The sequence below is a fragment of the Harpia harpyja genome, chromosome 11 (assembly GCF_026419915.1).
Source record: "Harpia harpyja isolate bHarHar1 chromosome 11, bHarHar1 primary haplotype, whole genome shotgun sequence".
Lineage (NCBI taxonomy): Eukaryota > Metazoa > Chordata > Aves > Accipitriformes > Accipitridae > Harpia > Harpia harpyja.
The window spans coordinates 5,585,818-5,601,179 of record NC_068950.1 but is presented as its reverse complement, the minus strand read 5'-3'; the positions used below and the strand labels follow the sequence as shown (position 1 = coordinate 5,601,179).

Here is a 15,362-nt window from a genome sequence, read left to right as displayed (position 1 = left end):
CCCCACCCCTCGCCGCCGCGGCCATGCGGGCAGGACCCCCTCGGGGTCCATACATTCAGGACAACCCCCCCTCGGGGCTGCACAGAACCGGGTCTTCCCCCCGCTAAAACCGACTCGCCCTCCCCACCCCTGGGTGCGGCGGAAAGGCGGGGAGGGGGGAAGTTGGGGGGGGGGGCGGTGCCCGGCGGTTCCTTTAAGGCGGGGGCGGCGGGGCTGACGTCAGGAGCTGTCCCCGGTGCTGAAACAAGATGGCCGCCCGCTAGCCAACCGGGGCGGCGGCGGTGGCGGCGAAGCGCCCCCGCGCCCCCCCCCCCCCCCTCCCCCGGCACCGGCGCCGCCACCGGGACCATGTCGCTGCTTTGCGTCGGAGGTACCGGGGGAAGACAGGGGACATAACGCGGGGAAGGGGGGCGGTGGGCCAGATCCGGGCGCCCCGCTGTCCGCCGCGGGGGGGGGGGGGGCGCGGCGGGGGAGGGGGGGGGCTCGCTGCCCCGGTACCGGGGCAGCGAGCCCCCCCCTCCCCCGCCGCCCCCCCCCCCCCCCCCCCCCCCCCGCGGCGGACAGCGGGGCGCTCAGGGCTAACGGAGATGGCGGGGTGGGGGTGGGGTGGTGTGGCGGGGGGGGGTCGTGAGAACGGCTCCATTCACAAAAAACCGGCGCGTGGATTTATGAATGAACCGGCGGGGGCGCGCGCGCGGCGCCGGACCCGGGAGTGGGGGTGGGGAAGCGAGGAGGAGGGGGGGTGGGCGCACCCCGCCCGACGAGGGTGTCCCCCGCTCCCCCCCCCCCCCCCCCTCGCCGCTAACCTCCTCCCCGCCGGCGGGAGCGCCGAAGAGGGAGGGGGGCCCCCCCCGCACCTCCTACCCCAGCCTCTCCCCTCCATCCCTCTCCGCCTTTCCGCCCCCACCCCGGAGCCCCCTTCTTCTTCCTGCCCCCCCCCCGCATCTCTCTCCACCCCCCCTCAAACGCAGACCCCCATGTCTCCACCCCCCCCAAACACCCGCACCCGTCCACCCTCACCCTCCCAGCTCTGCCCAAATGCCCCCCCACCCCAAGCACCCCACGCCCACCCCTCACGTCTATCCCCAAGCCCCCCTACCCCGCAGACACAGCCCCCCACATTCCCAAACACCCCCACCCTAAACACGCCCCATACATCCCCCCCAATGCCCCACATCTATCCCCAAGCCGCCCTGATTCCCACCCTCCAATCACCCCCCACCCCAAACACCCCCCCCACTCCCAAGCATCATCAGTCCCCGAGCACCTCCACATTCCCACCCCCGCCCAAATAAACCCCACGCACCCCCAAATCCCCCATCACCCCCCCAAACCCCTAAATACCCCACCAAATTACACCCCCAGCCCCCTAAGCCCCTGCAGGCATTGCCCCACCTTGGGCATGGTGATGCTGGGGAGGGGGGTTGTGGGCAGCTGGGAGGCTCAGGGCAGGAGCGTGGTGGTCTGGTGCTGGCGGGGGCCCGGTTAGGGGTGCTGGTCACCCCATACTGGGAGGAACTGGGGGCAGCGTGCAGGTAGGGGATGCCCCCAGCCCAGCGTGCTGAGACCTGCCCAACTCGGTGCACAGATGAATCCTGCAGTCTGGGGCTCGGCCTCACTGGCAGTTACTCTGGATTGAGTGCTCAGTCTGGAGGGGGAGAAGTCTGGGAGGGGGGGGGTGTCCCTTTCCCCCCTCTCCAGGCCCTGCAGCACCCTGATGGGGAGGGGGTGGCACCTGTGGGTCCCGGGGTGGTGGGATGGAGGTGGCAGAGTGGCAGCTGGGGACAAGGTGGGGCACAGGGCGTCTGGGATTCCCCCACCGGTGTCTCCTCCCCCCGGGGGAAATCAGGAGGAAAGTGGGGGCTCCCCCACTGCTGCCTGGGCTCAGCGGGATGGGGGGGCTGTGTCCCTCCCACCCCCCTGCCGTGTCCTTGTCCCTTAGGTGCTGTCACAGCCCCCTCTCCCATGACAGTGCCACAAGGGCATGCAGGGAGCTGCTCCCCGGGGTGCCGGGAGCTGTGCCAAAGCCAGCGTGCCCCCCCCCAGCCGGCCACCAGCCAGCCCCAGCTTTGGGGTCCCCCCCTCTGGCAGGGGGAGGGCTGCGTCTTTACTCCCGTTTAAGGGACTGTCACACGCAGTAACACCCTCAGTGAAGCCGGGGGCGGATGGTAAGAAACAGCTCCCGGCGGGTTCGGGCTTCCCCCGCCACCCCGTCACTGGTTTTGTCACCCTATTTTTGGGGTCCCAGGGGTGGAGGTGCCACCCCAAAGCCTCCCCCAGCCTTCCCTTTGCCCCTCGCAGGAGGGCCGGGGCCATGCGCAGCCCCCAAGGGCTTTGTGGAGGGGGGGATGCGCCCGGGTGACGGGCATTGAAGTGGCCCTGGGAGGTGTGGGGTGAGCGGGGACAGGGGTGCGTGGCCGGGAGGGGGGTGTCTGATGTGGTGCGAGACAGACGGACAGATGGACGGGCGGGTGGATGGGCATCCGGAGGGACAGATGGAGAGACAGATGGACAGATGGATGGAGGGGTGGGGAGACGTGAGCAGGTAGACAGAGGGGTGGAGGGACAGAGGGAGAGGATGGATGGAAGGACGGATGGATGGATGGAAGGATGGAGGGAGGGAGGGGGCGGATGGATGGACAGACGGAGGGAGGGGATGGATGGAGAGATAGGTGAGTAGGTGGATGGTCAAAGGATGGACAGACAGAGAGATGGGTGGACAGAGACATGGGATGGACAGATAGGTGAATGGATGGACGGACAGAGGGATGGGTGGATGGACAGGTGGATGGACAGACAGGCCTGCTGTGGGTTGCCTTCAGCCCTGCCTGGTTTTTATGCTGTTGCCAGTCCGATCCCTGCCGGCTGCCTCCTGCCTCAGTTTCCCCAACACCCCCCCAAGACGAGGCTGATTACCCCAGCCTGGGAAGCACCTTGGGTCTTCCACCCTGTTGTGGGAGTCCCCAGCTCCCGTGGGGGTCCCGCTGTCCCCAGCTCCTTGTCTTGGGGGCTCAGGTTGAATTTAGCCCAAGGGTGGCACCCGGGGACCCACCACCCCTGTGCCAGCTTTGGGGACCCATTGGTGGGCGGGAGGGTGGCACAGCCCGCTCGGGGCTGTCAGCCGCAGATGGTGGCAGCAGGACTTCTCCCCGGCAGTAGATGACAGCCAGGAGAGCCACGTGTTCCCTGGGTAATTGTTTGTTCCTGTCAGCTTGGGTATTTTTGGAGCTTTTCCTTCCTCTGCTCTCCCTTTTCATTTGGGAGGCAGTGGCTGGTGGAGAGCGGTCGGCCCCATTGGGTGTGTCTGGGGCAAGGGTGGTCTCCCACGCTGGGGGTCCCTGTGCAGCTCCGAGCACACTCCATGGGCAGGTCCTGGTACCAAATACTGTAGAATAATATTAATATTAATATTAATACTAATATTAATAATAATAGTAATACAGTATATATAATCTAATACATAAATATACATATAATACAATATTATAATAGACAGTGATGCCGGCCGTCCCCATGCAGTCCCCCGGGCTCCCAACCTGGTGACGCTAGGGGATCTTTGGGATCCCAGAGGCTCGTGCCTGGCCTCGAACCAATCCCCCACGCATGACCCCCCCCATCCCTGAGTGAAGCCGCAGCTCCCAGAGTTCTGTGATTCCCCGGGAACCCAGTTGCCAGTGACGTGGCTGGTGACCTTCCTTTGGGCAAAGAGCTGCCCAACGCATGACCCTCTCGGTGGCGCAGGACAGGCGGCTGAGCTGAAGGATCCCCAATTATTTTCTGAGCAGTGTGCTGAGGCTGAGCCAATGATTCCCCCCTGCCTCAGTTTCCCCAGAGGTACCCTGGAGCCAGGCGGGGGCTGCTTATGCCGTGTTGCGTCCTCCGAGCCCTGCCAGGCACATGGAGCCGGCAGCAGCCCCACGGCCTCTCCAGCGCTGGCAGCGGGTGATAAGCGGCTGGCGAGTGGCTCGTCTCTGAAATCAAATTACCTTTGATATCGCAAGGGCTATTTTCATCCCTTCTCGGTCACGCTGGTCCTCCACCCGCTGGCACCCGCGTCATTTAACCGTTCTCCGGGTGCTGTGTCATTCCCTCCCTGCCTGGTCCCCTCCTGTGAGCCCCGAGGACACCCCTCGTTCCCGCCACCCCCCTGCCATCGGCAGCGTTGGTACCTGGCTCTGCCCAGCTGCCCGTTTGCCTCCCCATTGCGGGCAGAACCTGGATACCGATCCCCCCTCCACCTCCTGCTCGCAGCACTGGTGTAAAGCTGGGGGGGGATCAGCCAGAATTGGGGGCGTTTGTTCCCGTGGTGCTGAGCAGGATATGGCCCAGATGCAAGCACCCCCCCACATGCAACCAGCCAGCTGGGAGGGGTCCCCTATGGGCAGGATGGGAACCGGTCCCTTGGTGCCCCTGGGATGGGGAGAGGGCTGGGGTGCAGTGGGGGGCATTTTGGGGCTCCCTGCTACAGCGGAGTTAGGGGAGCATTGCCACCACCCCTGCGGCTGCCATCGGATGGGGAGGGTTACAGTCCCCCCCGGGTTTCCTGTATGAAATCTGGGTCAGCAGTTTGGGAGACCGTGAGAGCCTTAATCCTGGTGCTGTTGGGCCGGTGCCCCACGGCGGAAGGTTCCCCCAAACCCCACCTTTCCCCCTGGGATGTGTATGGTAACATCGTCTGTTTTCCCAAATGGATCCAAATTCAGAAGTGGGGGTGGGCAAGGGAGGTTAAACACCCCCTCAACAGATGAAGGCTGGTCATTTGGGGTTGCAAGTTGTCCCAAAGGGGCAGTTTTTTTGGGGGGGGGGCCTTTGCTCCCCACCGGTGCCCACCTCCAGCTCATGCCTGATACCCCTCCTTCATGCCTGGCACCGGGGACCCCTGATTCACACCAGCAGGAGGGATCCCACCGCCCTTCCCCACCTTGCAGCTGGGGGTGGAGGGGGTAGCCAGGTCTAGGGTCCTCCTACCCCCTTGGCACCCTGGTGGGGGTCCCCAGCCCCCTGCACGGGGTTCTCAGGCTGAATCTCTTCCCTCCCTCTCTGTCCCCACAGTTAAAAAGGCAAAGTTCGACGGGCCCCAAGGTAAGTGGCCCCCCCCCACCTGCCTGCCCACCCGGGGAGGGGCTGGGGCTCGGGGCTTTGCTCTTGGGCTGGTTGGATGTGGCAGGATCAGAGGAAGGGCTGGGGGTTGGCGAGGGGACCCCAGGCTCAGCCTCAGCTCTGGACGCATCATTTGGCAAGTGGGAGGGGAACACACACAGAGATGGGGGTGCCCTGGACAGGAGGGGGGGCTCACAGCCAAGCCACCCGTAGCAGGGGTAGCATCCATCCTGCCTGGCCAACTGGGGCTGGGGTGCTGAGGGCAGCATGGAGGAACCCCACAGGAGGGTGGCAGTGGGGGGTGTCCGGGGGATGGGGGCATGGCTGGGGTGGGGGGCACACTGGGGGCCACTTCACCCTCTGCTTGCTCCCGCAGAGAAGTTTAACACCTATGTGACACTGAAGGTGCAAAATGTCAAGAGCACAACCATCGCGGTGCGGGGCAACCTGCCCTCCTGGGAGCAGGACTTCATGTTGTGAGTGCCCAGGGGCCACCCCGCGTCCCCTACCCCTGCTGCTCCCCCCTACCCCCCCATCCGTGGGAGGTCCCCCACTGCCAATGCTTCCCCTGATCCCAGCCCTGGGGGGCTCACCTGAGTCCTGGGGCCAAGGGGACAGGCAGAGCCTGGGGTGGCCGCAGGGGGCTGCTGGGGAGGGGGGTGATGTGGTGCCTCTGCCTGCTCCCCAGTGAGATCAACAGGCTCGACCTGGGTCTGACGGTGGAGGTGTGGAACAAAGGGCTCATCTGGGACACCATGGTGGGGACGGTGTGGATCCCCCTCCGGACCATCCGGCAGTCCAACGAGGTAGGGAGCCAGGCACGTCCATCCCCACACTGGAACCTAAGGGACACGTAGCCACCCCTCCGGCTGGCTGTCCTTCGAGGGGGGGGCAGAGCCTTCCCCATTCCTGCTTGGAGAGAACCCTGCTTGGGGCCAGATCCTGTCTGCGTGGGGTTGTGAGACCGGGGAAGGGGAGTCCCTGGCAGCTCTTCTCACCCCCATTTCTGCCCTGCAGGAGGGCCCCGGGGAATGGCTCACGCTCGACTCCCAGGTCATCATGACCGACAACGAGATTTCGGGCACCAAGGACCCCACTTTCCACCGTATCCTCCTTGACACCCGCTTCGAGCTGCCGCTGGGTGGGTACCATCCCTGGGCACCCCAGGACCGGGGTGCATCCTTCCTTGTCCCCAGCCCCAGGGATGCTCATGAACCTCAGGGCTGGGGCTCAGTTCTGATCCTGTAGCCCCAAAAGCTGGGGGGCTGTTTTGGGGGGGGTGTCTGTGCACCAATCAGGGTCTTTGCCCTTGCAGATATCCCCGAGGAGGAGGCCAGGTATTGGGCCAAGAAGCTGGAGCAGCTCAATGCCATGCGGGACCAGGACGATGTAAGTCAGTGCAGAGTCAGGCCCGGGGCGAGGGCTGGGCAGCAAGCAGCAGTGCTGCGAGCAGGCAGCCCTCACCAGCCTGTCTCTCCCCAGTATGCCTTCCAGGAGGAGCAGGAAAAGCCTCTGCCCGTTCACAGCTCCCAGTGCTGTAAGTGCTGCCCTGTCCCTGCTGCGCAGCAGGACCCCCCCACTGCACCGTCCCCCCAGCTCCCCACATTGGGGATGCGCAGGAGTGGGGTCCGTGCCTGCCTTGGGGTGCTGGACCCCAACCCAAATGGGGCTCAACCTCACCCCACACCCTGTCCCCATCCCTGTTCCCATCCTCCCTCCCGTGTCTGCTGGTGTTTCTTTGCTGTCTCCCTGCCCCACAGTGTGGGAGCCCTCCCGTGGGGCTGAGTCATAGTGGACAGGGGTGTGGGGGGGCATGGCAATGGGGGGGTAAGGACTGTCTCCCGGGGAGCCTGGGCAAGGGGCAGCAAGGCTGGCAAGAGGCTTGCTCAGTGGGGGCAATGGCAGAGGTATCTGGGGGATTTGAGGTGGCAGCTTGGTTTTTCCCAACCCGTGCCTCAGTTTCCCCTTCTGTAATCACACTAGGGCCATGCACACCCTGGCACTGTCCCAAGCACAGCTCAGTGCCTCTGTGCCCAGCCCCAGGCCCTGTCCCCGGTGCAGTTCAGAGCCACCATGCCTAGCCATAGCACTGTCCCCAGCCTGGGTCAGTGTCACCGTGCCCAGCCCCAGGCACTGCCCCCAGCCCGGCTTGGTGTCACCATGCCCAGGCCCAGGCACTGCCCCCAGTGCACTTCAGTGCCACCATGCCCATCCCTAGGCCCCATCCCATCTTGCTGCTGCCTTGCCCAGCCCCAGTCCCTGTCCCCAGCATGGCTCAGTGACAGTGTGCCCCATCTCAGGGCACCGTCCCCAGCCCAGCTCTGTGCCACCATGCCTGGGAGATACTGGTTCTTCCTAGCCAGCTCATGCTGCTGCCCTGGAGCTGCCTCCATCCTTACTGTCTCTGCCCCTTTTTTTTGTAGGCAACTGGAATTATTTTGGCTGGGGAGAACAGCAGAGTAAGTATCCTGTTGCCTCCTCTCCTCCCAGCCTGGTGCTCCCCGGCGCATCCCCCTTTGCCGTGCCATAGCCTGGCCCAGGGCTCAGGGGACCTGGAGCTCTGGTCCAGCCTACGGCCTCGCGCTGTGGCTCTGCGCTGGGTGAGGATGGAGGCACCGAGCACCCTGTCTTGGGCAGGGCTGTCCCCACAGGCTGGTGGGGACATGGCACCGTGAGGCTCTGTGCCCTTGGGGTGCCCTGGTGCAATGAGCAGCTCGGGCTTTGCCTCTGTGGTGGGATATCAGTGGGGCAGAGGGAGGGTCCCTGCACCCTGTCCTCCTCTTCCCCGCTTCTGTATATCCCATTTCCCCCCTCTGCCCTCCCCTCCTCCCTCAAAATCCCTTTCTGCAGAAGGGAACACGTGTAGCTTGCCCCTTACCCCTTCCTGGGTCTGTCTCCCCAGCACAGTCCCACAGCGGTGGGGACAGAGTGGTGGCAGTAGCGGGGCTGTGCTGGGCACGGGGCAGATTTGTGGCATCCCTGGCTGCAACAGCTGTGCGGCTGTCCCCTGTCCCACTCACCGCGGCCCCTTGCAGATGATGACCCTGACAGCACGGTGGATGACCGGGACAGCGATTACCGCAGCGAGACCAGCAACAGCATCCCGCCGCCGTACTACACCACCTCCCAGCCCAATGCCTCCGTCCACCAGTACCCCATGAGGCACCAGCAGCAGAGCTCCCGCGACTCCTACACCGACTCCATGCAGAGCTACGAGATGGACTACTCAGACCAGCGTCCCATCAGGTAGTGTCGGCGCAGCCAGCTCCCCCCCGGGACCTGCTCTCTCAGTCCCCCTCAACAGATGGCAGAGGCCAGCGGGTCCCCGGGGTGGCACCAGGGACGGTGCTCTGGGTGACAGAGGCATGCTGAGGCGAGGAAGAGGGGAATGGTGCTGGCCCCAAGCCTTTCCTTCTCACTGGAAAGTTTTCAAGCTCTTTTGAGTCACCACCCTCCTCTGTCCTCACCGGGCTTCAGGACCCGCAAGCCCCGGCTGTCCTTGCTGGGAGCTGAGCTAGTGGGCTGTGGCCTGGCTGGGGATGCAGACGTGGCTGTAGGCAGAGCCACAGGCAGCGACGCCTGCCCGGCGCTTTGTCCCCGTGGTCGCAGCACGGCCCAGTTCCTCGCCAGCGTCCAGCCCAAGGTGCCAGCGCCGTCCACCAGGACAGAGCCTCCCTGCCAGCATCCCCACGGCGGCAGGGGATGCCGGGGCGCGGCGGGTGGCGGTGGCGCGGCACCTGGAACCTTGCTGATCATCTTCCTCTCCTCCCCGGCAGACGCTATGGTAGCGTAGACTCTGCCGCAAACGGACGCAGCGACGCTGAGTCCGCTTCCGAGTCGAGCAGGCGGACCAGCCGCCAGCCTTCCCTTGAGAGCAGGCGGTCCCTAGACCTATCGGATAGGTGGGTCGCTACCTCGTCGCGTGCCGTGTGCCGTCGCAGAGTGCTGTGGTCGGTCCTTGCAGCCGTGGTGAGGCCAACACCAGTCCCGGCAAGGGCGGCCTCGTGCCGCCGCAGGGTGCCCCTCTCCCCGCCCCGGACTGCTTTGCAGAGGAGCAGCACTGGGATGCTCTGGGCGTCTCTTGGCCCCGTGGCGTCCCCTCCTGCTGCTGCACCCCAGTTCATAGGGGCGATGCCCCAGTATCCTGGTCCCGCTCGCCGGCACAGCGACCATCTGGCAGCATTGCCTTCCTGTTCCCTGTCATGCCAGCGGGTATGGGAGCTGGGGCCTCGGGGACTCAAATGCCACCCTCTGTTTCTGGTCCCCTCCCAGGGAGCACCTGGCTGGGCGAAAGCCTTGCGCAGTGTTTTGGGACCCTCGTGATGTGCCAAGGGCCCCTCTCCCAGCTCTGGCCAGGATCAGGCCGGGGAGGTGAGGGGTTTCCAGGCATGAGCCGTGTCTCCTGCACTCCTGTGCCCCAAGTCCCCTTTCCCAAGGTACCTGGACGATGCCAGTACCCCTCCCTGCTGGGGCCAGCCTGGGCATCCCCCAGCACCCTCCTCCCTGTGGTGTCCCCAGCTCCCCACTGCCTGGCCCAGCCGCTCTGGGCCCAGGGCTCTGCCCATCCCGAACCCTTGTCCCCTTGCCCCTTGCCCACCCCTGAGCCCTGGCTGCCGGTGCTGGAGACGTGGTGTCGGCCTCTTCCTAGGCATGTCCCTGTCCTGTCTGCATGTTTGCTTATGTGAGCCTCTCCCCACGGAGCCCCGCGGCCACCCCGTCCCCGGCAGCCTCCTTGGACGCAGGGAGCCCTCTGCGCCGCTGGCAAGAAGAGTGGAGAGGGGACCCCTGGGTAGAGATGATGTGGTTAAGGAGAGTGATGGAGTTGAGGGGGGGTCCTTGCAGAGGGGGTGCCCGGGAGGTCTACAGGGAGCGCTGGGATGTCAGGGTAGAGGCTGGGTGACAGATCCGTGGGTTGGGGGCAGGACAGGGTGTCTGGCAGAAGCAGGAGGCAGGATCTGGCTGGGGGTGCTGCCTGGCTGCCCTCTGCCCCCACCCCTGGCAGGGGGGAACCGAGGGGACAGACACCATCCCCCACGTCCCCACGCTCAGCCCAGGCACAGGCAGGAAGGTCAGACCCCTGAGAGTGCCCCAGCCTGGGGGACTAGTCCCAGTCCATGGAGTCTCCTGGGTCCATGCCTTCGACTCAGGACGAGGAGCCCGCTGCTCACCTAGGGCTGCGTCCCACGTGGAGCCACGCATCCTCCCACCCGCGGTGCAGGGACCCCGGGGCTCTGGCTGGGGCGGCACGGGGCAGGCAAGGCTGCAGCACAGACCCACGGGAGCCCTGTTCTTGTCTCCCCTCGGCCCCGCAGCCCCACAGGGAGCAGCCGCTACGCCTCGTCGGCCGAGCTGAGCCAGGGCAGCTCCCAGCTGAGCGAGGACTTCGAGAACGAGAGCCTGCGGGACTCGGAGCTGGATGAGCGGGACGGCGATTCCTACCACTCCTGCCACAGCTCTGTCAGCTACCGCAAGGACTCGCCCCGCTGGGAGGAGGAGGACGATGACCTCTATCTGGAGGAGGAGGAAGAGGAGGAGGAAGAGTTCAATGAGGACTACAGCGAGAACGAGGAAGGCTACCCCAAGGAGGAGGAGGAGGAGGAGGACCTGCGGGAGCAGGGCACCTACGAAACCCCGGAGCATGATGCCTACCCCCCACCGCAGAAACCCCCTGGGCAGCAGCAGCAACAGGTCCCGCAGCAGCAGCAGCAACAGGTCCCGCAGCAGCAGCAGCAACCCCAGCTGGTCCCACAGCTGAAGCCGCAGCAGCAGGAAAGGAAGGAGGAGAGGAAAGAGGAGAGGAAGGAGGAAAAGGACACCTCTGCACCCCAGGAAACCCCAGAGGCCCTCCAGGCCCAGCAGGGAGTGGACAAAGCTCCCCCGCAAGAGGCAGCCCCCGAGCCCGAGCTCCTGAAACCGGCTGAGAGGTAGGAGGGAGATGTTGATCTGTAGCATCCTTGGGATGGCACTGTGCTTGGTGACACTGAGGATGTTCCGGAGGTGGCCCGGGGTCGGTGCTGGTGCTGTGGTGCCAAGGGGCATTGCCAGGGACCTTCTGGGGTGTCTGGGGCTTTTCCAGGTGCCTGAGGCATTGAGGTGGGAGAAGCCCACCTTGTGCCACCCAGGCAAGGGTCAGCCCCCTCGGGCATGCTGCCCCGGTCCAGCCACCAGTGCCACGCTAAGCAGGGGCAGAGCTCAAGGCATTCGAGATCCTGCCAGGGCTACCGGGGGTGCAGGTTTATAACCTGGGACAAACCTGGGGATGGAGGAAATGGGGACTTGGGGCTGCGATTCCTCTCCTCTGGCTCAAGCTATTGGCTCCCTGGATGGAGGGATACCCCAAAGCTTGGCACAGTCAGAGGAAGAAATTTCCTTCACAGGAGTCAATCCTCTCCCTAGGCCACTGGTAAAAGCTCATCTGTGGCCTCCTGTGCTGTACAGATGAATTATTTGGTGTCCAGGTTCCTGGTACAGCATATGAATAATTCATATATCGGTCTCTGCCTTTAATTATTGAACGTGTCCATTTTTACATGGTTCGGTGAGCGCCACCGCTCTGTGCAGAGGGGAAGCGTGATAGGCTTTTTTGGTCTTTTATTTAGTTTAAATTATAGACCAGAGTTGGTGAAATCTCTAATTTAAAAGAATGGGTAAGGAGCTTTTTTTAAAAAAATACATATTTAGGCTTAAGGGCTGGCCAGAGTCCTGGCAAAGGTGGCCTTAGTTCATGTCTGCCTGCGGTGCCTGTCCTCCGGACAGGGGGCCTGGGGGGTCCCACGCTGGGCACTGGGGACCATGGATTAGTGCTGGGAACCACAGGTTAACACTGAGGACCACAGGTTAATGCTAAGGACCCCAGATTAGTACTGGGGACCCCAGATTAGTGCTGGGTACCACATGTTAGCACAGGCAAGGCCCCACAGGGCCAGTTTGGGCAGGTTCGTCTCCTGAGCTCCCCACGGCCTCATCCGAGCCCAGTTCTGGGTGCCCATCTCCAGTGTTACATCACACCAGGCTCTCCAGGAGGCTGGTATGTTTGGAGGATTTATTTTCTTTTTTCTCCATGTCTTGATTTTGCAAGAGAGGAGAAAAAAACCCAGAACAACCAGGGTGGCAGGTCCCACTGGGATTGGAGCCGCTGGGGTGTTGGGACCTCTTAACCCCAGGAGGTCCCAGCGTGGTGGGAAGCGGCCAGAGGACGTCCTGCTGAGGAGATGAGGGGCGAAGGATGTTTAATCCACGTGCTTGTGTCACTGGCAGTCCCGTGACCCTTTGCTCCTGGAGGGATTCCCTGTGTTGCTTGGGTGCCCAGGGCAGAGTCTCCCAAGGGAGGGGGAACTCCTGGCTTCTCCCCATCGCTCTGCCTTGACTGTGCTGCCCTTTGCAGCAGGACTTGCTACCTTTTTAGAGTCCTTCCTGGTAGCAAGAGGGGGGTTTTGCCATGGCCACACTGGCTCAAGGCCCATCAGGATCCCTAAATTGCAGCCTCAGCCCTGCGCCAGAGTGTGGGGTCTGACTCCCCACTCCCCAGTGCCGTGCTGGGAGGTGAGCAAGGTGTGTGTGCTTGCAGGGAGCAGGCAGAGGTGGAGGTGCAGGACCCCAAAGCACGAGCCAAAGCCAACTGGCTGAGAGCCTTCAACAAGGTCTGCATGCAGCTGCAGGAGGTGAGCAACTCTGCGGCTGCCCGCCGCCAGGTCCCAGCGCCGGTCGCGTGCTGGGCTGGGGGCACAGCCCCTTCCCACGCCTGGGCATCTTCCGCTCCCCGATCCCATGGATGTCCCACACCTTGAGGGCAGCGGGGACCTGGGGCCCCCCAAGAGTGGTGGCCCTGCAACCCCATTCATGCCAAGTGGGACCACCATGAGGGGCAGGGAGTGCTGAGGACCTTCCCCCGGTGTGTGCTGCATGTGGTGTGCTGGTGCGAGCCCCTCCGCTCTCTCCCCTGTATTGAGTTGACAATTTTTTGTTCTGTTTTTAGACTCCATCCTCCATCTTTTCTTTTTGTTTTGGCTCTGGACTCGCCCCCTGGGGCTTCGATCCCCTTCCCCACCGCTTCTCTTTTCAGTTGTCCACCACCATGGCCCTTGCATCCGCGTCTCCCCTTCCTGCAGGGAAGGGGTATAGCCTGCCTGCAGGTAAGCATGTCCAACGGGAACGACCCAGCCACGTGTGTGCGTTCCCAGTGTGTGTGTGTGTGTGTGCAGGGATTGCCCCGTGAGGGAGGTATAATTGGCTCTTTCCTCCCTTCTCCCCCAAAATAATCTCCTCCTTGCAAGGGAGGTGGCACTGTGGGATGGTCCCTGCACACACCCCATCCCCGGTGTGCTCTGGCTTTTCCCTGTGCTTTGCTCCAACTGGCTGCAGGTCCGTGCAGACCTGCTGAGCCTTTCCAATGAGGCTTCTCCAGTCCCCCAAACCCTGAATTTTTGCACAGTGCAGCCATTCCCACTGCTTTGCCAGCCCCAGCCCCTCTGCTGAAGCCTGCCCACCGCTTGCCCAGCTCAGCCTCTTGAAGATATTTTATTCCCAGTGCAAGCTCTTTGCTGGAAAGAGCCCCATCGTTTTAGGAACATGCTTTTCTCCACCCACCCTGTAAACCCTTTACATGCTTCCCCAGTGCTGCGGTCGCCGGCTGGGCGCTCAGCTGCCAGCAGCGTCGAGCCCTGGGGAGGGCTGCCATGCCCGCCGGGGGCTCAGTGCTGTGCCCATGACGGCCGCCCCATGTCTTGCAGGCCCGCGGGGAAGGCGATGGAGAAGCTAAATCCCTGTGGTTCAAAGGCGGGTGAGTATGTGGGGAAGCCAGTACTTTCTGCCCCCCCCGGGGTCTCGTGGGCTGCTTTTCCCTCCTCATTAGGATATGCTTAACAAGCTTGTCAGGGGGCTGGCGTGGGGAAGTGTTGCCAAGCTGTGGGCATGTGGGGGGGCAGATTTTTGGGCTGAATGCTGGTTGCTCGGTGCTTTTGGAGGAGCCAGCAGAGATGGCATCACTCTGTGTCCCCAAGAGACGCCGACGAGGGGGAAAGCGGGGAGGTGAGTGGGTTGGGACGAGACTGAGCTGGGGTGGCAGCTCCCACTTCTCTCCTGCCATCTGGGACTCGAGTGGTGCCATGGGGACCCTGAACCTCTCACCTGGATGGGCTGTGGGTGTCACCCCCGTCTCCCCCTCGCAGGTGGCCCTGCTGCTGACCCAGGCAGAACCTGGCAGGTTTCCTTGAGAACCCACCAGATCACACTGGGGTTTTCTTGCAGACAGGGCTGGAGGCTGTGAAGCGGTGTTCCTGCCTGAGCCGCACTGCCTCGGTTTCTCTTGCAGCAGAACAGCTCGGTGCTCACCTTTAGTGTCCCAGAGGGAAACCCCGGCTCTCCTGTTCCACGCTGCAAAGCCAAAGCTAACTAAGCCAAATGGGCTATTTTTCTCCTGCATTTCAGTGTCACGCCACTGAAGCAAAATATCTTCACATGGGGGAAATCACAGTTTTCTGCCAGAATCCCCTTCCCGCCCAGTTTTTATTCTGGTGATCCCTGCCATGGCTGGGGCGGTGGTGGGGATGGGGGTCCCATGGGTGGGTCCCGGGCCACCTGGGGGTTGCTCTGCAGTCCTGTCTACCAAGTTCCAAGTGAACGTGGGGCAACAGCAGGAAGGCCCTTCCTGCCTCAGTTTCCCCTTCCCCGCTGACTCTCGTCTCTCTTGCAGGCCTGGTGGCGGGCTGATCATTATAGACAGCATGCCGGACATACGCAAGCGAAAACCCATTCCCCTAGTTAGCGATTTGGTGAGGTTCCTCCTAATGCCTTGCACCACACAGCTGCCGGCTTCACTCCCGCTGTGCCCCACTGGACTGCGCCGCCCGCCCGCCCTGGCTGGCTCTTGCCAGGCGCCCGTGCCCTGCTCCCCAGCTGCCTCTAACATGGCTTGTGTTTTCTGTTTTCTTTTCTCCGGCCTGGCTTGGCCGTCCCTGGCGGCAGGGGGGCGGCAGTAAGGTTTCTGCGCTGCATTAACAGCATGCCCGACATTAAGCCTGGACGCAAATCTCTCCCTCTAGTCAGCGATCTGGTGAGCGTGGTCCGAGGGGTTAAAGAGAGAGCACCCTTGGGTGCTGCTGGCCAGGCCTGCCCAGCCTCCTCCAGCCCTGGCGGTGGGGGGCGGGGGTGTCCCAGGCTGTTTTGGGGGCTCCTGGCCCTGGACCTCGCAGTGGGGAGCTGTGAGGATGACACAGCTGGGCTCTCCCCACCCGAGGGTGCTTCTCTTTAACGGAGCTCCAGGG

General features: G+C 63.5%; 1 protein-coding gene across 8 annotated transcripts in view; it reads left to right on the top strand.

Moving 5' to 3' along the window:
• Nucleotides 1–302: 302 nt before the first annotated feature.
• The window catches only part of UNC13A (unc-13 homolog A), a 37,726-nt gene continuing 22,666 nt past the window's right edge, over nt 303–15,362 (top strand). For 4 of the 8 annotated variants that reach the window (XM_052801516.1, XM_052801513.1, XM_052801515.1 and 1 more), the window contains exons 1-14: nt 303–370; nt 5,053–5,082; nt 5,477–5,576; nt 5,789–5,906; nt 6,118–6,241; nt 6,416–6,489; nt 6,583–6,637; nt 7,524–7,559; nt 8,136–8,346; nt 8,877–9,002; nt 10,413–11,024; nt 12,668–12,761; nt 13,830–13,879; nt 15,064–15,157. In XM_052801516.1, the coding sequence (XP_052657476.1) occupies nt 349–370; nt 5,053–5,082; nt 5,477–5,576; nt 5,789–5,906; nt 6,118–6,241; nt 6,416–6,489; nt 6,583–6,637; nt 7,524–7,559; nt 8,136–8,346; nt 8,877–9,002; nt 10,413–11,024; nt 12,668–12,761; nt 13,830–13,879; nt 15,064–15,157 (1,746 nt within the window). In that variant the 5' untranslated portion in view covers nt 303–348. Of the gene's footprint in view, nt 371–5,052; nt 5,083–5,476; nt 5,577–5,788; nt 5,907–6,117; nt 6,242–6,415; nt 6,490–6,582; nt 6,638–7,523; nt 7,560–8,135; nt 8,347–8,876; nt 9,003–10,412; nt 11,025–12,667; nt 12,762–13,829; nt 13,880–14,791; nt 14,871–15,063; nt 15,158–15,362 lie in introns of all 8 variants that reach the window. The other 4 variants (XM_052801514.1, XM_052801517.1, XM_052801519.1 and 1 more) reach the window with 4 other exon arrangements.